At 47.7% G+C, this 24,054-nt stretch overlaps 1 protein-coding gene across 1 annotated transcript; it reads right to left on the bottom strand.

Moving 5' to 3' along the window:
* Position 1: 1 nt before the first annotated feature.
* On the bottom strand, positions 2 to 23,501 carry LOC129702398 (SPARC-like protein 1). Its single transcript, XM_055644180.1, has 10 exons — positions 23,351 to 23,501; positions 17,868 to 17,906; positions 16,320 to 16,982; positions 8,854 to 9,247; positions 7,966 to 8,087; positions 5,408 to 5,525; positions 4,501 to 4,637; positions 3,440 to 3,588; positions 2,263 to 2,411; positions 2 to 706 (listed from the first exon to the last, which is right to left on the bottom strand). Exons 1-10 carry the CDS (start codon positions 23,402 to 23,404, stop codon positions 678 to 680), a joined length of 1,854 nt encoding a protein of 617 aa, XP_055500155.1. The 5' UTR covers positions 23,405 to 23,501; the 3' UTR covers positions 2 to 677.
* Positions 23,502 to 24,054: the final 553 nt, after the last annotated feature.

The following is a 24,054-nucleotide window of genomic DNA, read 5'->3' as shown; positions in this document are numbered from 1 at the left end:
AATGTTTTTATTAGAAATGTCTAGGTGGTAAAGTAGAAATACAAGAGACAGCATACACTGCAATCTGGAGCAAACAATAAGGTGCTGGAGGAACTCGGCGGGTCAGGCAGCATCTGTGGCAATAAATTGACAAGAATCTGTCACTCTATGCCATTAAAATATCCATTGACGGCCTCCACAGCTATCTGTGGCAATAAATTCCACAGATTCACCACCCTCTGACTTAACAAAATTCCTCCTCATCTTTCTAAAAGGTATGTCCTTTTATTCTGTGCCCTCTGGTCCAAGACTCGCCCACTAGTGGAAACATCCCCTCCACATCCACTCTATCTCGGCCTTTCACTATTCTCCCCATCTCAAGAACAAATGTAGTGGAGACAGAGAAACTGGGTGGAAGGGGTGGTGTCCTTAGAGATGGGTTGGGAGGAGGTAGCTGGGGATATCGGGAGGGCTTTTAATTAAGAGCAGACTTCTAATGGGGAAGTTTCAGCATTTTGTAGCTTTCTATACAACACCAACCAAGAAAAGGTAACCCCAAATGAAATATATTCAAAGCAGATGACAGGTTTTTTTTGCATAATATTTCTTGTGCTGGTGAAGAATCCAGCTGTTATATCTTGATTGATCATGGACTTCAATTGAGATCAGTGTTGAGGTCCATACCTCCAGTGGACGTGTTAGAAGATGTAATTGGGATCAATGTCCTCTGTAACAGAGAAAAATCTATATTGAGGCAATTAGCATCATACAACACAGAAACGGGCCCTTCTGCCCAACTAGTCTATGCTGACCAGGTCACCCCATCTAAGCTAGTTCTATTTAGCCCATATCCCTCTAAACCTTTCCTATCAATGTAACATTTGTTTAAGAAAGAACTGCAGATGCTGGAAAGATCGCAAGTAGACAAAAATGCTGAAGAAACTCAGCGGGTGAGGCAGCATCTGTGGAGCGAACTTTGCTTCATCGATGCTGCCTCACCCACTGAGTTTCTCCAGCATTTGTCTACCTATCAATGTAACAAATGTCTTTTAAATGTTGCAGTACCTGCTTCAGCTACCTCCGCTGGCAGCTTGTCCCAAATAACTATCACCCTCAGTGGAACAATCTGCCCACCCCCCTCTCGCAGTTTCTATTAAATCTTTGCCCTCTCACCTTAAATCTATGTCCTCCAGTTCTTGATTCCCCGCTGGGTAAAAGAGCATGCATTCATTCTATCAATCCTCCTCACGATTTATGCACCTTTTTAAGATCAACCTCCTGTGCTCCAAGATATAAAGTCCTAGCCTGCCCAATTTCTCACTATAGCTCAGGCCTATAGCGAGTCCTGGCAGTATCCTCGTAAATCTTCCCTGTACTCTTTCTAACTTTGTGTCTTCCCTCGTATGATGTATTGGAGGCAGGTGGGGTGAACTGTGAGGACGGATGAGAGCAGAACGGGCAAAAACGGAGATGGGGCGAGTAATATCCTTTGAATTACCTTTGAGAGACATAGTGGAAACAGGCCCTTCGGCCCACCGACCTGCAATCACACTCCACACTAGCACTATCCTACACGCTAGGGACAATTTACAATTTTTACAGATCCAATTAACCTATAAACCTGTACATCTTTGGAATCTGGGAGAAGCCCCACACAGTCACAGGGAGGACATAGACAGCACCTGCAATCAGGATCAAACCCGTGCTCTGGCGCTGCAAGGCAACAACTCCACTGCTGCGCCACTGTACCTCACTGGCTATTGAAGTTGTTTGATCCCAGGCTAATAATCTAGAAAGACTCACTAGACAGTCGTCCCCAGAACTCTATAACGACTGAGGTAGGCGAGGGTGTGAGCGAGAGGGAGAGGAGGCTGGGACTCAGAGCACAGGAGCACAAGGGGAGATTTATTAGAGGTGTATAAAATCATGAGAGGAATAGATAGAGTAGATACACATAATCTCTTGCCCAAAGTAGTAGAATCGAGGACCAGAGGACAGGTTTACGGTGAGGAGCAGAAAAGATTTAATAGGAATGTGATGGGTAACTTTTTTTAAATTTTTTAACACAAAGGGTGGTGGGTGTATGGAATAAGCTGCCAGAGGAGGTAGTTGAGGCTGGGACTATCCAAGCATTTAAGACAGACAGGTACATGGCTAGGACAGGTTTGGAGGGATATGGACCACACACAGGCAGGTGGGACTAGTGTAGCTGAGACATGTGGGCTAGTTCGGCCGAAGGGCCTGTTTCCACGCTGTATCACTATGATCCTATCAGTGTCTCACCTTCTCTGAGGCTGAAGCATTTGGCCCACTCCCGGAGAGAGATGTCCGCGTCACCACTGGTGTCACAGCCCGTGAAAAACCGGGTTGCGCAGTGTTGCAAAGGAATCCCAGGCAGGCGCAAAGGGGCCAGCTCAGAGTGGGTAAGGTAACTGCAAGGAAAATAAGAGCATCAAAAAGCAGTGAGGCGAAGTTTGGACATCCGTAATTCAGTGATGGCACAGCAGGAGAGTTGCTGCCACATCAGCGGCAGGAAACCTGGGTTCCACCCCGAGTGTGGTCATGGTCTGCAGAGTTTGTACACCCGCCCTTTGACCAGGAGTGGGAGGAAACCCGAGCACCCAGAGAAAGCCCACACGTTCCTGGGGAGAACGTACAAACTCCGTACAGACAGCACCCGTAGTCAGGATGGAACCCAGATTGGAGCGGCTGGGCTTGTATACTCTGGAATTTAGAAGGATGAGAGGATATTGTATTGAAACATAAGATTATTAAGGATTTGTACATGCTAGAGGCAGGAAACATGTTCCCGATGTTGGGGGAGTCCAGAACCAGGGGCCACAGTTTAAGAATAAAGGGCAAGCCATTTAGAACGGAGATCAGAAAACACTTTTTCACAGAGAGAGTGGTGAGTCTGTGGAATTCTCTGCCTCAGAGGGCGGTGGAGGCCGGTTCTTTGGATACTTTCAAGAGAGCTAGATAGGGCTCTTGAAGATAGTGGAGTCAGGGGAGAAGGCAGGAACGAGGTACTGATTGTGGATGATCAGCCATGATCACTATGAATGGCGGTGCTGGCTCGAATGGCCTACTCCTGCACCTATTGTCTTTTGCGCTGCGCCACCGTGCCACCAGGGTGCGGGGAAATCAAAATGAGTAGAAAGTTACAGGGGAGTAAATGTGCGGCAGTAATGCTGCCTCCAGCGACCAAGACCTCAGGTGCTGTCTGTATGGAGTTTTGCAAGTTCTCCCTGTGACAGTGTGGGTTCCTCCTCCCCCCCCCCCCCCCCCCCCCCCCCCCCCCCCCCCCCCTGGTTCTCCAGTTTCCTCCCACGTCAGGGAGTTAATTAGCTGCTGTAAGTCAGGCGAGGGTCAGAATCGGGGCGAGCGTGGGGATGGGTCAGCATGGCCTCAGTGGGCCGAATGGCCTGTTCCCGTGCCGTACAGGCGAAGTGCTCCCTACCCATCCACGGGATGCTGGTCCAGCTGGTGGAAGTGCCAATGCACAGGGTAGGTGAAGTGGTAGTAGTTGTGAGTGAAGTCGTCGAGCAGCATCTGTGGAGAGTAATCACCACGAGGGAGGCGATGCTCCTCATTGTACAGCCTCTTCATCTGCAACACAAGGACAGCAGCTCAGCTCATTGTCACATGTACCCAGGTACAGTGAAACGCATCTGTTGCGTGCTAACCATTCAGCAGAAAGACAATACATGATTACAATCAAGCCATTTATAGTGTACAGATACAGGATAAGTGCAAGGTAAAGCCAGTAAAGTCTGATCCAGGATAGTCCAAGGGTCACCAACCAGGTAGATGGGAGGTCTGGACCGCTCTCTAGTTGGTGGTGTGATGATTCAGTTGTCTGATAACAGCTGGGAAGAAACTGTCCCTGAATCTGGAGAACTGTCTCGACCTGAAACGTTGCCTTTTTCCTTCGCTCCATAGATGCTGCCTCACCCGCTCAGTTTCTCCAGCATACTTGTCTACCTGAATCTGGAGGTGTGTGTTTCCACACTTCTGTACCTCTTGCCTGGTGGGAGAGGGGTGTGCGGGGTGCGACTCGTCCTTGATTATGCTGCTGGCCTTGCCGTGGCAGCGTGAGGTATAAATAGAGTCAATGGAAGGGAGGTTGGTTTGTGTGATGGTCTGGGCTGCGTCCACAATTCGTTGCAGATAATAGCAGCAGCAGCAGCAGGCCACTCGGACCCTCAGGCCTGGCGCCATTGGCTGGCCTATACTGGCCCCAACTCCTCTCCCGATCAACATCCCCAATCGCCCTCGATTCCTCTCATCTTTCAAATATTTATTCAATGATCCAGCCTCCAACACCCTCGAGGGGAGTTGGTCTGTTCTGGGAGCAGAATTAGGCCATTCGGCCCAGAGTCTTTTCTCTGTGCCTCGGTACATGTAACAATGAGTTAAATTAAAAGCAGGATATTCAGGTGGAAAACCCACCTAAACCCACAGCCCCCTCTCCCTGCCACCCTCCCCCACCCCTGTGTTTTCCCACAATGTGACTCTTACCGTCGCTCGCTCCCTCGGGGAAAGGATGCCGGGAGACTGCAGGTCCTGCTCGTACATCTGTATCAAGATGTTCTTCAGCCAGTCTCGCAGGCGCAGCGGGAACTCCTCCAGCTCGGTGTTCAGGCACGGAGCGATGTCTGTGTGCGACCAGAGAACGTCCGTTACAGCTATTCCCCTGCTGCAGGGAGGAACCAGCCCAACACCCCAAGCTCACAGGTTGTAGGAGCAGAATTGGGCCATTCGGCCCATCAAATCTACTCCAACATTCAGTCACGCCTGATCTATCCCTCCTAATCCCATTCTCCTGTCTTCTCCCCATAACCCTTGACATCCGTACTAATCAAGAATATGTCTTAAAAATACCTAATGACTTTGCCTCCACAGCCATCTGTGGCAATTAATTCCAGATTCACCACCCTCTGACTAAAGAAATTCCTCATCTCCTTTCTAAAGGTGCGTTCTTTTATTTTGAGGCCGTACCCTCTGGTCCTAGACTCTCCCACTAGTGGAAACATCCTCTCCACACCCACTCCATCCAGGCTTTGGGTGGGAGTTTGTAGCCGTGTTCAATGCTTGAAGACTCTGAAAACTTATAATATGTTGCCCATGTTCCGAGAAGGAACCACTCAACCGGTGTGTCCTCTTGGACACACGCAGACCAGTGATCACACTCGTTCTATGTTATCCCATTTCCTTATCCACTCCCTGCAAGAGGGCCAACTGAGATGTGGGGGGAAATCCAGAGCTCCCGGAGGGAACCCACGCAGTCACGGGGAGAATGAGCAAACCCTGCACGGACAGGACACAAGATCAGGATGCAACCCGGGCCTTTGGAACTGTGAGTCAGCAGCTCCACCCACTGTCCCACCTCTGGAGTCTGTATTCTGGGTTCAAAGTTGGTACTTACATTTGCAAGATCCAACGTAATCCAGGTGAATCCTGCGTGCCATCGTGCTTTCAAGCTCACATTTGGAGGCATAAAACTGGCAGTGGTTTTCATAAGTCTCGTTGTTGGTGCCACAGACCTGGAGTAGGAATCGATCAACAATTAGAGGCAAGATGGGAAGAAGACGCAGCAACCATTTTCAAAACCATGAAGGCTGTGCAAGACTCGACCAATGGCTGCGTCTGACTTTGTCCACTTTTGTAGGGGCACACACTAGAATATTATCGTCACTTGCTGCAAGATACAGAGCAAAGCTTGTTCAGTGTGCGATCCAGTGAAATCAGAAAGGGAGCACCTTCATAAAGTAAACGCGTGAAGCAATTAAGGAGGACGCAAGGATCTGCAAAATCAGCAGGCCAAGCAACATTTCTAGACGAAGGGTCCCGACCTCAAACGTCACCAATCCATGTCGTCTATATTGCCCATTCCCATTTGCCGTAGGATGGCTCAATGATGCTGCAGCAGAGACCTGGGTTCAACCCCCACTACAAAGTGCTGGCTGTACAGAGTTTGTACATTCTCCGCGAGCTCCGGCTTCCTCCCACACTCCAAAGACTTGCGGGTTTGAAGGTTAATTGGCTTCTATAAATTGTCATTAGTGTAGGATGGTGCTAATTTAGAGGGTGGAGTGGGAGAATGCAATCTTCTCGTGGTCCACCCTGTTTCGATTAATGCAATCAACCCGACGTGCACAAACAAATAGATCACATACAACAAGTTGACCTACAACATTATGCTGTGCATGCCATACGCAAGAAGAATGTAGAGGGTTATCTATCGCTGGTCAGTGTGGACTCTGTGGGCCAATGGGACCCGTTTCTGCCCTGTATCTCTAAAGTCTAAAGCTTGCAATTGGCTCAAATCTAAATCTTTACATTGTTAGAATTTGGTTCAGGAACGGAGCAGAGTTCCAATGAACTATTTTACCAATTCCTGCCATTAATTAAAATGCTAATCTATAAGTAGTATTTTTAAAGTGGTAAAAACAGCATTTACCTGTTTTTGTCCCATATTCTCGAAATCTTTCTTATCAGTGTATCTGGCCAAATATTTTTAAAATGTTGTCTCCATTTCTGTCATTACTTCAGACGTTAGAAATAGTGTAGAATCAGGCCCTTCGGCCCACTGAGTCCACACTGCCCATCGATCACCCCGTTCACGTACTATCCTACACACTCGGGAAAATTTACAAAAGCCAATTAACTGACAAAGGTGCACATATTGAGTGTGGGAGGAAATGAGAGCGTCTGGAGAACACCCACACGGTCACAGGGTGAATGTGCAAACTCCACCCAGACAGCACCCGTAGTTATGAGCAAACCCGGGTCTCTGCCGCTGTAAGGAAGCAAACCTACCGCTTTGCCACCGTGGCGCCCGCTTCCTCCCCCAGTTCCTCTGGCAGCTCGCCATTTATCCACCACTCTGGAAATTGCAACTCAGATGTACTTCAAATATTCCCCATCATATTTTATCCCTATGCCCTCTAGTTTTAATCTCCCTGACCCTAGGGAACAAGATGGTGACTATCCACCCGACCTATAACCATGATTGGAGAATATCTAAAACTCCTCAGCATCCTGTGCTCCAGGGAAAACAGTCCCAGCCCATCTCATATCTCCGTGTGTGTCGTGTCTGTGCATCCAACCATCTCGCGCTTTCTTGCCAATGGATAAAGACCATGAGACATTGGAGCAGAACTAGGACATTCAGCCCATCGAGTCTACTCCACCATTTAATCATGACCGATCTATCTTTCCCTCTCAAACCCATTCTCCCGCTTTCTCCATGTAACCTTTGTCATCCACACTAACCAAGAATCCACAGCCGTTTGTGGCCATGAATACCACAGAATGACCGGTACTCCTCATCTCCGTTCTAAATTTTCCAAATGTTGGGAGAGTCCAGAACCAAGAGTCACAGTTTAAGAATAAGGGATAAGCCATTTAGAACGGAGATGAGGAAACACTTTTTCACACAGAGAGTTGTGAGTCTGTGGAATTCTCTGCCTCAGAGGGCGGTGGAGGCCGGTTCTCTGGATACTTTCAAGAGAGAGCTAGATAGGGCTCTTAAAGATAGCAGAGTCAGGGGATATGGGTAGAAGGCAGGAATGGGGTACTGATTGGGGATGATCAGCCATGATCACATTGAATGGCGGTGTTGGCTCGAAGGGCCGGATGGCCTACTCCTGCCCCCCACCCCCGCAACCGTGCAGTGAGGAGACGGGACCCAACGGGTCCCCCTTGGTCTAGTTGTCTATAAAGATACGTCTTTTTATTCTGAGTCTGCGCCCTCGGGTTCTAGACTCTCCCACGAGTGGAAACTGTCAAACACACAACTTTCAAACCCAACAAGTAAGACGTGCTTGTGATCCCACATGGGCCCTGATCTCACTAACCACAAGTTAAGACCAATGCTTGGGCGTTTTCCCTTCCTTCGACCTGGAGATGGAGTAGGTCAACCTGGATCCCGAGAGACTGAGCCGGGGGGGGGGGGGGGGGGGGGGGGGAGAAGATACTCACAGTCTGTAGATCTGGAGTGTTGGTGGGACAGGTTGACATATCTTGGCACAGGCAAAGAGGATCTCCCTCCACGTTGAGCTCACAGACCTCTCCATGTCCACAGTGGAACTTCTTGCATGGGTCTAAGCATAGAATAAAACCACTGGATAGGTCAGCCATCTTGTTCACGAGTTTAAGATGTTTAAATGTCATGTGTACAGGCAACAGAACAATAACATTCTTACTTGGCACAGTTTAACAGGCCCATTAATGCAATAACACAGATATATGATCATCAATAATACAAGGCATTAATAACAATACTAGATTATTCACAGGAGACAACTCAGAAAGGCAGCCAGCATCATCAGAAACCCACACCACCCTGGCCACTCTCTCATCTCGCTGCTACCATCGGGAAGTAGGTACAGAAGCCTGAAAACCGTGACCTCCAGGTTCCAGAACAGCTTCTTCCCAGCAACCATCAGGCTGTTGAACACTGCCCAACACTGACCTAGAATGTCTGTGTCTTTAATTGCACTGCTGACATGGTTTATACTATTAGGATTACCTAGTATTTAGTTTAGAGATACAGCATGGAAACAGGCACTTTGGCCCATCTGGTCCACACTGACCATCGAACACCCATTCACACTAGTTCTATGTTATCCCCTCCCTACACACTAGGGGCAATTTACAGGAGGCAATTAACCTACAAACCCACACATCTTTGAGATATGGGAGGAAACCGGAGCACCTGGAGGAAACCCACTTTGTGGGTTACCCATACAGATAACACCCGAGGTCAGGATTGAACCTGGGTCGATGGCGCTGAGAGGCAGCAGCCCTATCTGCCATGTCACAGCTGCCCACACTACTGATCAAAACCCACCCCAAAGCCATGCTCACCGTTTTTGTTCAGCATGGTGTCACTGGGATCAAAAGTGGCCCCATTGAAATCAGTGTATCTATAGTCCAAGTAGTCGTCTTCCTGGTTGGATCCCGCGGTGCCTCCTGGACCCAAGTCGACCTCATTGTCAGCATGGGGGTTGGTGCCGTACCCATAGTCCACTGCGATATCTCCAGTGGCATCCATCAACACAACCCGAAGGAGGTCGGCCTCATCGGAGGCAGAGACGCTATCTTCCACTGACTCTGACGAGTTGGAATTGGTGGCCACAGACTCCACCGACTCTGCCATGGAGTTGGTGTCCATGTCTTCCATCAATTGCCCTGCCAAGGCAGTGATGTCCAGCACAAACTCTGTTGCTTCACCAACACTGGACACAGCTTCATCAACACCCTGGGCCGGCAGACAAAGGAACAAGACGTGAACAAACGGATCCAGTTATGTAGCTGCTGCAAGTAGTAAAGGCGAGTCCAGAACCAGGGGCCACAGTCTTAGAATAAAGGGGAGGCCATTTAAGTCTGAAGTGAGAAATAACTTTTTCCACCCAGAGAGTTGTGAATTTGTGCCACAGAGGGCAGTGGAGGCCAAATCACTGGATGGATTAAAGAGGGAGTTAGATAGAGCTCTAGGGGCTGTTGGAATCAAGGGATATGGGGAGAAGGCAGGCACGGGTTATTGATTGGGGATGATCAGCCATGATCACAATCAATGGCGGTGCTGGCTCGAAGGGCCGAATGACCTCCTCCTACGCCTATTTTCTATGTTTCGATGTTTCGAAGTACAACCCAAAATATCACTTATCCATGTCCTCCACAGATGCTGCCTGACCCGCGGAGTTTAGTTTAGAGATACAGCTAGGAAACAGACCCTTAGGCCCACTGAAACCATGCCAACCAGCAATCCCCATACACTAGCACTATCCTAAGGTCAATTTACAGAAGCCAATAAAGCTACCAAACATGTAGATCTTTTGGGCTGTGGGAGGAAAACGGAGCACCCGGAAAAAGCCCATACGGTTGCAGGGAGAATGTACAAACTCTGCACCCGCAGTCAGGATCAAACCCGGGTCTCTAGCGCTGTGAGGCAGTAACTCCACCGTTGTGCCACCGTGCCGCCCAAGAGTTACTCCAGCGCTCGTGTCCAGCACAATAACCATATAACATATAACAATTACAGCACGGAAACAGGCCATCTCGGCCCTACAAGTCCATGCCAAACAAATTTTTTTCCCCTTAGTCCCACCTGCCTGCACTCGTACCATAACCCTCCATTCCCTTCTCATCCATATGCCTATCCAATTTATTTTTAAATGATACCAATGAACCTGCCTCCACCACTTCCACTGGGAGCTCATTCCACACCGCCACCACTCTCTGCGTAAAGAAGTTCCCCCTCATATTACCCCTAAACTTCTGTCCATTAATTCTGAAGTCATGTCCTCTTGTTTGAATCTTCCCTATTCTCAAAGGGAAAAGCTTGTCCACATCAACTCTGTCTATCCCTCTCATCATTTTAAAGACCTCTATCAAGTCCCCCCTTAACCTTCTGCGCTCCAGAGAATAAAGACCTAACTTATTCAACCTATCTCTGTAACTTAGTTGTTGAAACCCAGGCAACATTCTAGTAAATCTCCTCTGTACTCTCTCTATTTTGTTGACATCCTTCCTATAATTGGGCCACCAAAATTGTACACCATACTCCAGATTTGGTCTCACCAATGCCTTGTACAATTTTAACATTACATCCCAGCTTCTATACTCAATGCTCTGATTTATAAAGGCTAGCATACCAAAAGCTTTCTTTACCACCCTATCTATACGAGATTCCACCTTCAAGGAACTATGCACGGTTATACCCAGATCCCTCTGTTCAACTGTATTCTTCAATTCCCTACCATTTACCATGTACGTCCTATTTTGATTTGTCCTGCCAAGGTGTAGCACCTCACATTTATCAGCATTAAACTCCATCTGCCATCTTTCAGCCCATTTTTCCAAATGGCCTAAATCACTCTGTAGACTTTGGAAATCCTCTTCATTATCCACAACACCCCCTATCTTGGTATCATCTGCATACTTACTAATCCAATTTACCACACCTTCATCCAGATCATTGATGTACATGACAAACAACAAAGGACCCAACACAGATCCCTGAGGCACCCCACTAGTCACCTGCCTCCAACCCGATAAACAGCCATCCACCATTACCCTCTGGCTTCTCCCATTCAGCCACTGTTGAATCCATCTTGCTATTCCTGCATTTATACCCAACAGTTGAACCTTCTTAACCAACCTTCCATGAGGAACCTTGTCAAAGGCCTTACTAAAGGCCATATAGACAACATCCACTGCTTTACCCTCGTCAATTTCCCTAGTAACCTCTTCAAAAAATTCAAGAAGATTAGTCAAACATGACCTTCCAGGCACAAATCCATGTTGACTGTTCCTAATCAGACCCTGTTTATCTAGATGCTTATATATATTGTCTCTAAGTATCTTTTCCATTAATTTGCCCACCACTGAAGTCAAACTAACAGGTCTATAATTGCTAGGTTTACTCTTAGAACCCTTTTTAAACAATGGAACAACATGCGCAGTACGCCAATCCTCGGGGACTATTCCCGTTTCTAATGACATTTGAAATATTTATGTCATAGCCCCTGCTATTTCTACACTAACTTCCCTCAATGTCCTAGGGAATATCTCGTCAGGACCTGGATACTTATCCACTTTTATATTTTTCAAAAGTGTCAGTACTTCTTTTACTTTGAACCTCATAGTATCCATAGCTACTCTACTAGTTTCCCTTACCTCACATAATTCAATATCCTTCTCCTTGGTGAATACCGAAGAAAAAAAATAGTTCAATATCTCCCCCATCTCTTTTGGCTCTGCAGATAGCTGTCCACTATGTCTCTCCAATGGACCAATTTTATCCCTCCTTATCCTTTTGCTATTAATATAGCTGTAGAAACCCTTTGGATTGACTTTCACCTTACTTGCCAAAGCAACCTCATATCTTCTTTTAGCTTTTCTAATTTCTTTCTTAAGATTCTTTTTACATTCCTTATACTCCTCAAGCACCTCATGTACTTCATGCTGCCTATAATTATTGTAGATCTCCCTCTTTTTCCGAACAAGATGTCCAATTTCCCTTGAAAACCAGGGCTCTTTCCAATTTTTACTGTTTCCTTTCAACCGAACAGGAACATAAAGATTCTGTACTCTTAAAATTTCCCCTTTAAATGTCCTCCATTTCTCTTCTACATCTTTCCCATAAAACAAAATGTCCCAGTTCACTCCTTTTAAATCATCTCGCATCGCATCAAAGTTAGCCTTTCTCCAATCAAAAATCTCAACCCTAGGTCCAATTCTGACCCTCTCCATAGTTATATTGAAACTAATGGTATTGTGATCACTGGACCCGAAGTGCTCCCCAACGCATACCTCCGCCACCTGTCCCGTCTCATTTCCTAACAGGAGGTCCAGCACTGCCCCTCCTCTAGTAGGTACCTCTATGTATTGCTGCAAAAAACTATCCTGCACACATTTTACAAACTCCAACCCATCCAGCCCATTTACAGAATGTGTTTCCCAGTCTATGTGTGGAGAGTTGAAATCTCCCACAATCACTACCTTGTGCTTACTACTAATATCTGCTATCTCCTTACATATTTGCTCTTCCAATTCTCGTTCCCCGTTTGGCGGTCTATAATACACCCCTATAAGTGTTGCTACACCTTTCCCACTTCTCAATTCCACCCAAATAGCTTCCCTAGATGAGCCCTCCAATCTATCCTGCCAAAGCACTGCTGTAATATCTTCCCTGACTAGCAATGCAACACCTCCACCTCTTGCCCCTCCAATTCTATCACACCTGAAGCAACGAAATCCTGGAATATTTAGTTTCCAATCACAGCCCTCCTGCAACCACGTTTCACTGATCGCCACAACATCATACTTCCAGGTGTCTATCCAGACTCTAAGCTCATCCACCTTTCTTACAATGCTCCTAGCATTAAAATATGCACATTTAAGAAAACCCCTGTCTCTTATTCTCTGTTTATTTCCTTTTTTTTTCTTTCTCCTCTTGTGTCCGAGTGCTTCCCATTTCTGCTTCCTGCCTCCCATTCTGTCTACTACCTTTCGCTATTTGAGTCCCTCGCCCCAACCATTCTAGTTTAAAGTCTCCCCAGCAGCCTTTGCAAATTTCCCCGCTAGGATATTGGTCCCCCTTGGGTTCAAGTGCAACCCATCCTTTCTGTACAGGTCCCACCTTCCCCAAAAGAAGTCCCAATGATCCAGGAACTTGAATCCCTGCCCTCTGCACCAGTCTTTCAGCCACGCATTTATCCTCCACCTCGCTCCATTCCTACTCTCACTGTCGCGTGATACAGGCAGTAATCCTGAGATTGTTACCTTTTTGGTCCTTTTTCTTAACTCTCCTCCCAACTCCCTAAATCCTCCCTTCAGGACCTCTTCCCTTTTTTTTCCTATGTCATTGGTACCTATATGTACCACGACCTCAGGCTCCTCTCCCTCCGATTTAAGGATATCTTGGATGCGTTGAGACACGTCCGAGACCTTGGCACCAGGGAGGCAGACCACCATCCTGGTCTCCCGACTGCGTCCACAGAATCGCCTATCCGACCCCCTAACAATAGAGTCCCCAATTACTATTGCCCTCTTTTTTTCCCTACCTTTTGGAGCAACAGGGCCGGTCTCTGTGCTGGAGGCCCGTCCGCTGTCACTACCCCCGGGTAGGCTGTCACCCCCATCCGTACTCAAACAGGAGTACTTATTTGCGAGGTGTACCGACATTGGAGTACTCACTCGTTCCTGCCTCTGCCCCTTGCCCTTCCTTAACGTGACCCACATGTCTCTCTCCCGTGGTTTTGGAGTGACCACCTCCCTATAACTCCCCTCTATGACCTCCTCACTCTCCCTGATCAGACAGAGGTCATCGAGCTGCTGCTCCAGGATCCTAATACGGTCCCTTAGGAGCCCCATCTCGCTGCACCTGGTGCAGATGTGGACGTCTGGAGGGCCATCCGACACCATGACCTCCCACATCTGACATCCAGAACAGTATACTGCTCTGACTGTCATTCTCCCGCCTTACCCTGGATCTGATACCAGTATAATACAATAGAAACTGCTGGGAGAAATCAGCAGGTATCTGACTCACAACAGCTGCTCCCTCGTGACCTTTAAACTGCACCTTTATTATATAAACAAAAAGCACTGTACCTTTAGCCCACTGTACCCTTGGCTCACTGTACCTTTACTAAAGCACTGTACCTTTAACCCACTGTACCCTTAGCTCACTGTACCTTTACTAAAGCACTGTACCTTTAACCCACTGTACCTTTACTAAAGCACTGCCCCTTTAACCCACTACCTTTAACCCACTGTACCTTTAACCCACTGTACCTTTACTAAAGCAAGCCCACTGCACCTTTAACCCACTGTACCTTTACTAAAGCACTGTACCTTTAACCAGAAAGCACAAATGCTAACCTGATGTTGCACCCAATCAGCTGCTTCCTCTAGTCTGCTTCCACCAATCAGCGGCTTCCACCAGAACCCTCACTATGGAGTGTGGAACGTTACGGATTTTGGTAAAAAAGCCCTGACCCTCCTCCACTGCTCACCAACGGTCCTGGGCCTCTGTGAAAACAAGCCCCGCGCCCGATTTATATACTCACCGCCCTGACCCTCCTCCACACTCTCCAACGGTCCTGGGCCTCTGTGAAAACAAGCCCCGCGCCCGATTTATATACTCACCGCCCTGACCCTCCTCTACTGCTCTCCGACGGTCCTGGGCCACAATGTGGTGCATCTGTGGAGTTCATTGCCACAGACAGCTGTGACGGCCAAGTAATTCTGTATGTTTAAAGTATCTATTGGCAGGCTCTTGATTAGTAAGGACACCAGGGGTTATGGGGAGGAGAATGGGGTTGAGAGGGCTAGATAGATCAGCCATGATTGAATGCAGTATGGCAGCAACTCTGCCAGGCAGTGACTAGTGGGATACCGTAAGGCTCGGTGCTGGGACCGCAGCTATTTACAATATACATCAATGATGTAGATGAAAGAATTAAAAGTAACATTAGCAAATTTGCAGATGACACAAAGCTGGGTGGCAGAGTGAACTATGAAGAGGATGCTATGAGAATGCAGGGTGGCTTGGACAGGTTGGGTGAGTGGGCAGATGCAGTATAATGTGGATAAATGTGAGGTTATCCACTTTGGGGACAAGAACGGGAAGGCAGATTATCATCTGAATGGTGTCAGGTTAGGAAAAGGGGAAGTACAATGAGACCTGGGTCTCCTTGTACATCAGTCACTGAAAGTAAGCATGCAGGTACAACAGGCAGTGAAGAAAGCTAATGGCATGTTGGCCTTTATAACAAGAGGAGTTGAGTTCAGGGGCAAAGTGGTCCTTCGGCAGTTGTACAGAGCCCTAGTGAGACCACACCTGGAGTGCAGTTTTGGTCTCTTAATTTGCGGACGGCTTTTGGGGGAGTGCAGTGTAGGTTCACAAGGTTAATCCCAGGATGGCGGGACTGTCATATGAGGAAAGACTGGGCTTGTATTCACTGGAATTTAGAAGGACGAGAGGGATTCTTATAGAAACTTTTAAAATTGTTAAGGGATTGAACACACTAGATGCAGGAAACATGTTCCCGATGTTGGGGGACTCCAGAACCAGGGGCCACAGTTTAAGAATAAGGGGAAGCCATTTAGAACTGAGATGAGGAAAAACATTTTCACACAGAGTTGTGAATTTGTGGAACTCTCTGCCTCAGAGGGCAGTGGAGGCCAATTCACTGGATGCATTCAAGTGAGAGTTAGATAGAGCTCTTAGGGCTAGCAGAATCAAGGGGTATGGGGAGAAGGCAGGAGCAGGGTACTGGTTGTGAATGATCAGCCATGATCACATTGAATGGTGATGCTGGCCTGAAGGGCCGAATGGCACCGCCTGCACCTATTCTCTATGTATCTAATGTGCCCTCACCAACAGCTTGTTCAACTGTAATAGAACATCCAAATTTCTATGTTTAGGAAGGAACTGCAGATGCTGGTTTATACCAAAGATAGATACAAAATGTCAGAGTAACTCAGCGGGTCAGGCAGCATTTCTGGAGAAAGAAATAGGTATCATTTTGTTTTTGGTTGGGATGGGACGTTTAAGTCTGAAGAAGGATTATGACCCGAAAGCATCTCCAGAGATGCTGGCCGATCCACTGAGTTACTCCAGCATTTTGTGTCTATCTTCTATACTCAATATCCTGACTGATGAGGACTAATGTACCTAAAACATTCCTGACACCTTGTGTACCTTGATGCCAGTTTTAGGGAGTTATGTCCCTGCACTCCAAGATCCCACTGCTCCACAACACGCCAGGGCCATGCCAGATTATGGAGGAGTAATGTCGTAAACTGACAAAGAGACAAACCTCTGCAGGTTGTGGTGGCTGAAGCCAGTCTTCAACAGGCCCAGGCTGGTTCATTAATCCTGCAATAGGCAGGGGTTCCCCGGGATTGAAGTCCACAACAGCAGGCTCATTGGATGCTGCAAGAAGACCAGCGGTCTGATTACTGCCTGCGACCGTCTGATCATCTCCCAGATTTAATTCAACCAAGTCTGTATCCTGCAGAGAGTCCAGGAACGGGAGGACAGCTGCTGGTGGCGGCGGTGGTGGATTCACAACTTCAGCGACTGGACCTCCTGGGTTCTTCTGGTCAAACCCAACTGTGTTTGTACCCAGCCCTGGTCCAAATGGATCATCATACGTTGGGTCAAGAGGTAGTCCATAGTCAGGCAGGCCGAGGGTTGCAAGTATCTGCTGGATTGTACTAATCATACCGACCGTGTCTTCCATGGACATGTCCCCACTGTTGGAGGTCATTCCTGCGACGTTTTGTGCAAGAACATTCATCCCGTTTCCCATGGGGGGGCCGTAATAATTAAGAAACGGAGATTGTCTCAGCCTGTTGAGGTAAGCCATGTAGTTCCAGTTCTGAAAACGATTGGAATTGGGAAAGGTGTTGAGTCGGCGGCTTTGCAACATGCGTTGGAACATTAATGCGTTGGCCAGTTGGCTTTGGGTTAACATTGCCTGCAATGGGTAAGGAGGCGCATTAAATTAGAGAACGGAGGAACTGCAGATGCTGGTTTAAAAATTAGGCAAACGTGCTCGAGTGACTCAACGGGTCAGGCAGCATCTCCAGAGAATATTTTACAAGTGCACAAGACATTGGTGAGGCCACATTTACAGTATTGGGTTCAGTTTTGGTCCCCAGATGCTGCCTGACCCGCTGAGTTCCTCCAGCACTTGGTGTTTTTCTCCATATTCCGGCATCTGCAGTCTTGTGATTCAATGACCCAAACCACCCCCTCCCCCTCTCCTTCCCCCTCCCTCCTCATGCCCCTCCTCTGGCTCAGCATCATTGTCTTATATCTGCTCCAATTTCCAGAGCAACTGAGACAGACTTTACTACCAGAGTTGGGGGGCACAGCAGGTAGAGCCACTGCCTAACTGGGGAGAGACTCGGGTCAAATCCCAACCTCGGGTACTGTCTGTATAGAGTTTGCACGTTCCCTTTGATCATGTGGGTTTTCTCCGAGTGCTCCGGTTTCTTCTCACACTCCAAAGAGGTGCAGGTTTGTAGGCCCATTGCCTTGGTTAAATTGTCCCTAGTGTATGTTGGCTAGTGCTGGTTTGTGGGGGAATTGCTGGTCGGCGATGACTTGGTGGGCCAAAGAGCCTGCTTCCGCGCTGTACCTCAAACTAAACTAGCGTGAACAGGTGATCGCTGCTCAGCATGGGGACCCCGTGTGCTGACGGGCCAGTTTGCATGCTGCATCTCTCAACTAAACATTTCCTTATGCGATCACACCCAATCTGAGGGGTGATCTCACTCAATGGTCAGCATGGACTCGGTGGGCCGAAGGATTTGTCTCCACGCCAATCAATCAACCGATCAATAACAGTGCAAGTTACCTCGTTGCTGCCACTGTTCAAATCTCTGGCATGCCGCACCTGGGAAATGAAACATAAAACAATTCAGATTTTGAACATGGACATATCTGGTCACTGTTGGATCACATCCTCAACCCCTGGTTTAGTTTTGTTTTGCCACATCTACAGAGATGCAGTGAAAAGCTTAGTTTCACGTGCTGTACAGTCAAATCATCCCAAACACGAGTACAATCACACAGTAAAGGGGAGAAAGAGAGACTAGAGGGGAACACACTGAGGAAGGATGCACTGGCATTGGAGAGGATCCAGAGGATGTTTACAAATGATCCCAGGGATGATTCGGTTAACATACAACGAGCATTTGATGCCACTGGGCCTCTACATGCTGGAGTTTAGAAGGATGAGGGGGACCCTCATGGATAGAGTGGATGTTTCCACTAGCGGGAGAGTCTAGGACCAGAGGGCACAGCCTCAGAATAAAAGGACGTGCCTTCAGAAAGGGTATAAGGAAAGTCAATGGATATTTTTAAAGTGGCGATTGTCAGATTCTCGATTAGTGCGGGTGTCAGGGGTTGCGGGGAGAAGGTAGGAGAATGGGGTTGAGAGGGACAGATATATCAGTCATGATTGAATGGTATTGTGGATTTGATGGGCTGAATGGCCTAACTCTGCTCCTATGACTTATGAACCTTCGATTGTAAATAGATCCTCTTCTGGGACACGCCACACAGACTCGGCAACTTGCAATTTCCAAGTCTCTGAAAAGTCTGATTTTGGCCCAAGGTGATGTGCAGTTTCTCATTTGCTCAGGTTAAGGCCAGGTGTCCTGGCGGCATTGGACAGGTGATGTAGGGGTGGGCCTGGTCCAGCGCCTAGCCATCGGCTCCTTCCACTGCAGCTGATGCAGCATATTGATATTTAAGAGGATAGATGCAAAAAGCTGGAGTAACTCAGTGGGTCAGGCTGCATCTCTGGAGAGAAGGAATGGGTGACGTTGTGGGTCGAGGCCCTTCTTCAGACAGAAATGCCATTCATTCCTTCTCTCCAGAGATGCTGCCTGACCCGCTGACTTACTCCAGCATTTTGTGACCATCTTCGATTTAAACCAGCATTTGCAGAACTATCATTTGATATTTAAGAGTATTTGTTTTACTTTGTGCTATGGACTTGGATATTGTTTTGCATTGTACATATTATTCTTGTAAATAATTGATTGAAGTTATTTTTGGTTAAAAACAAACAAAAAAACCCACCACCGGCGACCACGGCAAAGGCACCGTCCTCCCCTCCAGCAGCCGCCCTTCTGCTTCCGTGCGCAGAGGCCACTGTGTCCCCCTTCCCGAGCCGATCACGGAACTTTAGGGCGACGGAGCGGGAGCAGTGTCCACGGACCGCTGATCCTTCCACCACCACCATCTTGACTGTCCCCGAGCGGAGACGTCCCATCCGCCCATGGACCTCTTCCCACCACAGAGAGCCAGATACTCCTTCCTAGTGAAGCAGAGATTCACTTGCGCTCCCTCCAGTCCAACGTGAACACAAAAGGCAAGCACAGTGGCGAGTTGCTGCCCTACAGCGACAGAGACCAGAGTTCAATCCTGACCTGAGGTTTGTACCTTCTCCCTGTGGCTTGCGTGGGTTTTCTCCAGGTGCAGCGAATTGTGGACACAGCCCAGACCATCACACAAACCAACCTCCCTTCCATTGACTCCATCTATACCTCACGCTGCCTCGGCAAGGCCAGCAGCATAATCAAGGACCAGTCTCACCCCGGTCACTTCCTCTTCTCCCCTCTCCCATCAGGCACGAGGTACAGAAGTGTGAAAACGCACACCTCCAGATTCATGGACAGTTTCTTCCCAGCTGTTATCAGGCAACTGAACCATCCTACCACAACCAGAGAAGTATCCTGAACTATTATCCACCTCATTTGGAGACCCTCAGACTATCTTTGATCGGACTTCATCAACTTTATCTTGTACTAAACGTTATTTCCTTACACTGTAAATGGCTCGATTGTAATCATGTATTGCCTTACCCCTGTGGTTAACACATACCAATAGCTTTTTACAGTACCTCAGTACAATAAACAAAACTAAACTTCCTCCCACATTCCAAAGATGTGCAGGTTTGTTAGTTAATTGGCTTTGGTAGATTGGCCCTAGTCAAACTGGACCAACTTGCCCTCGTCTACCACTATGCCCCATCTACACTAGTCTCACCTGCCTGCGCTTTGTCCATATCCCTCAAAATATTTCCTATCCATGTACCTGTCCAAATGTCTCAAATATTATGACAGTAACATTTAGTTCTACCCTAGTGTGTAGAACTCCACCATTGGGAGAGTCTAGGACCAGAGGGAGGTGAATCTGTGGAATTCATTGCCACAGAGGCTGTGGAGGACAAGACAGTGGATATTAACAGTGAATATATAAGGCAGAGATTAACAGATTCTTGATTAATGTGAGTTTCAGGGGTTACAGGGGAATGAGGAGAATGGGGTTGAGAGGGAAAATAGATCAGCCATGATTGAATGTCAGGACTATGATGTCAGGACTGTCTTATGAAGAAAGACTGGATAGACTTGGTTTATACTCTCTAGAATTTAGGAGATTGAGAGGGGATCTTATAGAAACTTACAAAATTCTTAAGGGGTTGGACAGGCTAGATGCAGGAAGATTGTTCCCGATGTTAGGGAAGTCCAGGACAAGGGGTCACAGCTTAAGGATAAGGGGGAAATCCTTTAAAAAACCGAGATGAGAAGAACTTTTTTCACACAGAGAGTGGTGAATCTCTGGAACTCTCTGCCACAGAGGGTAGTTGAGGCCAGTTCATTGGCTATATTTAAGAGGGAGTTAGATGTGGCCCTTGTGGCTAAGGGGATATGGAGAGAAGGCAGGTACGGGATACCGAGTTGGATGATCAGCCATGATCATATAGAATGGCGGTGCAGGCTCGAAGGGCCGAATGGCCTACTCCTGCACCTAATTTCTATGTTTCTATGAATGGCGGAGTAGATTTGATGGGCCGAGTGGCCTAATTCTGCTCCTATCACTTATGAACTTGGGTGATCATTGGTCGGCATGGACAGTGGACCCAAGGGCCTGTTTCCACGCTGTATCTCCAAAACTCATACTGAAACGTATTAGTGTTGAATTGGACTCCCGTACATTGAAGGACCGGACCCTGTGGCAGTGGCCTCTCCACCGTGACCCCGAGCCGCTGGTCCCACTCCCACCCTCTACCTCCTGCACTGTTCTAGTGAAGAACAGGGACACCATCTCGCCTTCCAGCCAAACACACAATCACTCCCCGCACTCACTGAATTCAACAGTTTCCGACCAATGGCCATTCCGGTCTTGGACATTACATAGAACACTACAGCATAAGATCAGGCCCTTCGGTCCACAAATGTTTTGGCCAAACATGATGCCAAGACCACCACTTGTCAACCTGCTCATAACCCTGATGCCTTCATTCTCAGCATATCCATGTGCCTATCCAAAAGTCTTTTAAGTACCACTATCGTATCTGCCTCCACCTCCACCCCCACCCCTAGCAGCACATTCCAGGTCCCCACCACCCTCTGTAAAAAAAACATGCCCCAGACATCCCTTTTAAACTTTGCCCCTCTCACCTTAAAGCCAAGCCCTCTAGTACTTGAGTTTTCCATCCTGGGAATGGGTCCTGACCGTCTACCTTTTATATGAAGTTCTCTCCATTGCAGTTATACAATTCAGAACTTTCTCTGGTGCCATTTCAAACTTCAGCATAGACAGGCGTCTCAGCTGGCATGGAAAGGTTGGTCAGAAGATTAATCTCCAGGATGGCGGGACTGTCATATGAAGAAAGATTGGAAAGACTGGGCTTGTATTCACTGGAATTTAGAAGGATGAGAGGGAATCTTATAGAAACGTATAAATTTGTAAATGGACTGGACAAGCTAGATGCAGAAAAAAATGTTCCCAATGTTGAGGGAGTCCAGAGCCAGGGGCCACAGTCTAAGAATAAAAGGGAGGCCATTTAAAACTGAGATGAGAAAAAACGTTTTCACCCAGTGAATTTGTGGAATCAGGGGAGGCCAAGTGACTGGATGAATTTAAAAGAGAGTTAGATAGAGCTCCAGGGGCTAGCAGAATCAAGGGATATGGGGAGAAGGCAGGCACGGGTTACTGATTGTGGATGATTAGCCATGATTACAATGATCAAAGGGCCGAATGGCCTCCTCCTGCACCTAGAAGCGACGCCCAAGTCGGGCCGGCCCGGTCCAGGGGAGGTTCGGCGCCCAAGTCGGGGCGGCCCAGCCAGAGGCTGAAGACGGCACAGTACTCACGTGAGGGTGGCTGGGACGGTGTTCTGGCGGCGGTGGCCTGAGTCCGGGGTTCGGCCGCAGGCCAGCAGCTGCTTCTGCAGGACTGGTGGGCGGCAGCTTCAACGACCCCGGGCCGCGGTGTTTGAGCCGCGGGACTGTTGTTAACATCGCCCGGGGGGGGGGGGTAATCGCCCCAGCACAGAGGGAGAAGAGGAGGGAAGAGACTGCGACCAAAGACTTTTGCCTCCATCACAGTGAGGAGATGCTGGGTGGACTCACTGTGGTGGATGTTAATGTGTGTTTATTGTTGTTTTATTGTATTGTATTATATGTATGACTGCTGCAATTTCGTTCAGACTTCGGTCTGAATGACAATAAAAGGCTATCTATCTATCTATTTTCTATGTTTCTATGAAGCGACTGTTTCCATGCTGTATAACTGTAGAAATTACACATCACTTAGACACACTTTTCCCAACGGTGCCTCTCTCTCTACTGATACAATCATTTATGCCTCTCTCTGCCTCCAAACGTATCAAGTACTTATGACTTTTTAAATAAATTTAATTATCTGAGCCACCCCACGTGGGATTTGGCTTCTTGAACTCTTACTGCCATTCAGTAAGATCCCAACGGATCACTTTCTCACCAGCTTCCCTTGAGTTACCAGCCAAAACTCCACCAACCTCAGCCCCGAATGTACCAATGACTGGGCGTCCACTGCCCTAGAGCCATACAGTGTGGAAGCAGGCCCTTTGGCCCAGCTTTCCCATGCAGACCAATATGCACCATCTACACTGGTCCCACCTGCACATGGTTGGCCCATATCCCTGTCCATGTAACTGCCCAAATGTCTCAAATATTATGATAGTACCAGCCTCGGCTACCTCCTCCGGCAGCTCGTTCCATACACCCACTACACTTTGTGTAAAAAAAGTTATTACCCCTCAGGTTCCTATTAAATCTTTCCCCTTCACCTTGAACCCATGTCCTCTGGTCCTCGATTCCCCTACTCTGGGTAAAAGACTCTGCGTATTCACCCGATCTATTTCTCTGATGATCTCATACAAAATCAAAGTCAATTAATTGGTTTGGTTCACATCTTAAACCATTGTTTGAAACATCATTTACTTGAAGTAAACGTGAAGTGAGGAGTAAAACCAATTTCATTTAGACACGGGAAGATGCTTACCGGACCGGCCAAGGTCAAGGCCAAGAGGCAGCTGCTGACAATCACCACTTTCATCCTCACGAAGAATCACCTGCAAAATACACAAATAATCTTCATCAGCAGACAAAGCCGACCCAAATCACACTGTGGCGTCCATGTCACATGTACCGAGGTACAGTGAAAAGCTTTGTTGGTAACCAGTCAGCAGAAAGACTGGACATGATTACAATCGAGCCGTCCACAGTGTACAGATACAGGATAAAGGCAATAATGTTTAGTGCAGGATAAAATCCAGTAAATTTTGATTAAAGATAGTCCCAGGGTCTCCAATGAGGTAGATGGGAGGTCAGGACTAGTTGGTGATGGGATAATTCAGTTGCCTGATAACAGCTGGGAAGAAACTGTCCCTGAATCTGGAGGTGTGCGTTTTCACACTTCTGTACCTCTTGCCTGATGGGAGAGGGGAGAAGAGGGAGCGACCAGCGTGAGACTGGTCCTTGATTATACGGGTGGATAGACGGTGATGTGGAGAGATAAAGAAGTCTTCTTATCGAGTCCACACACAAGATTAGAATTGTTCAGCCAGAGCTGAACACACATCTCGGCATCTGCATACAATGGTGTCTGTCTTGTCGCTAATTGTGCTATAAAGAACAATGAATGTAAGATATGCAAAAAAGTAATGATGATAAAGGAAACAGGCCATTGTTAGCTGTTTGTAGGGT

Source organism: Leucoraja erinacea, chromosome 1 (genome assembly GCF_028641065.1).
Source record: "Leucoraja erinacea ecotype New England chromosome 1, Leri_hhj_1, whole genome shotgun sequence".
NCBI lineage: Eukaryota > Metazoa > Chordata > Chondrichthyes > Rajiformes > Rajidae > Leucoraja > Leucoraja erinaceus.
This window is presented reverse-complemented; position numbering and strand designations above follow the sequence as displayed.

What these genes read in the sequence shown, in the direction of transcription:
- LOC129702398 (XM_055644180.1), bottom strand. Translation starts at nt 23,404, where the DNA reads ATGAAAGTGGTGATTGTCAGCAGCTGCCTCTTGGCCTTGACCTTGGCC. An exon ending in CCTTGACCTTGGCCGGTCCG is followed by an intron (nt 17,907 to 23,350) that starts GTAAGCATCTTC and finishes TTCATTTCCCAG; the next exon opens with GTGCGGCATGCCAGAGATTT. An exon ending in TTACGTTGGATCTTGCAAAT is followed by an intron (nt 4,638 to 5,407) that starts GTAAGTACCAAC and finishes GGTCGCACACAG; the next exon opens with ACATCGCTCCGTGCCTGAAC.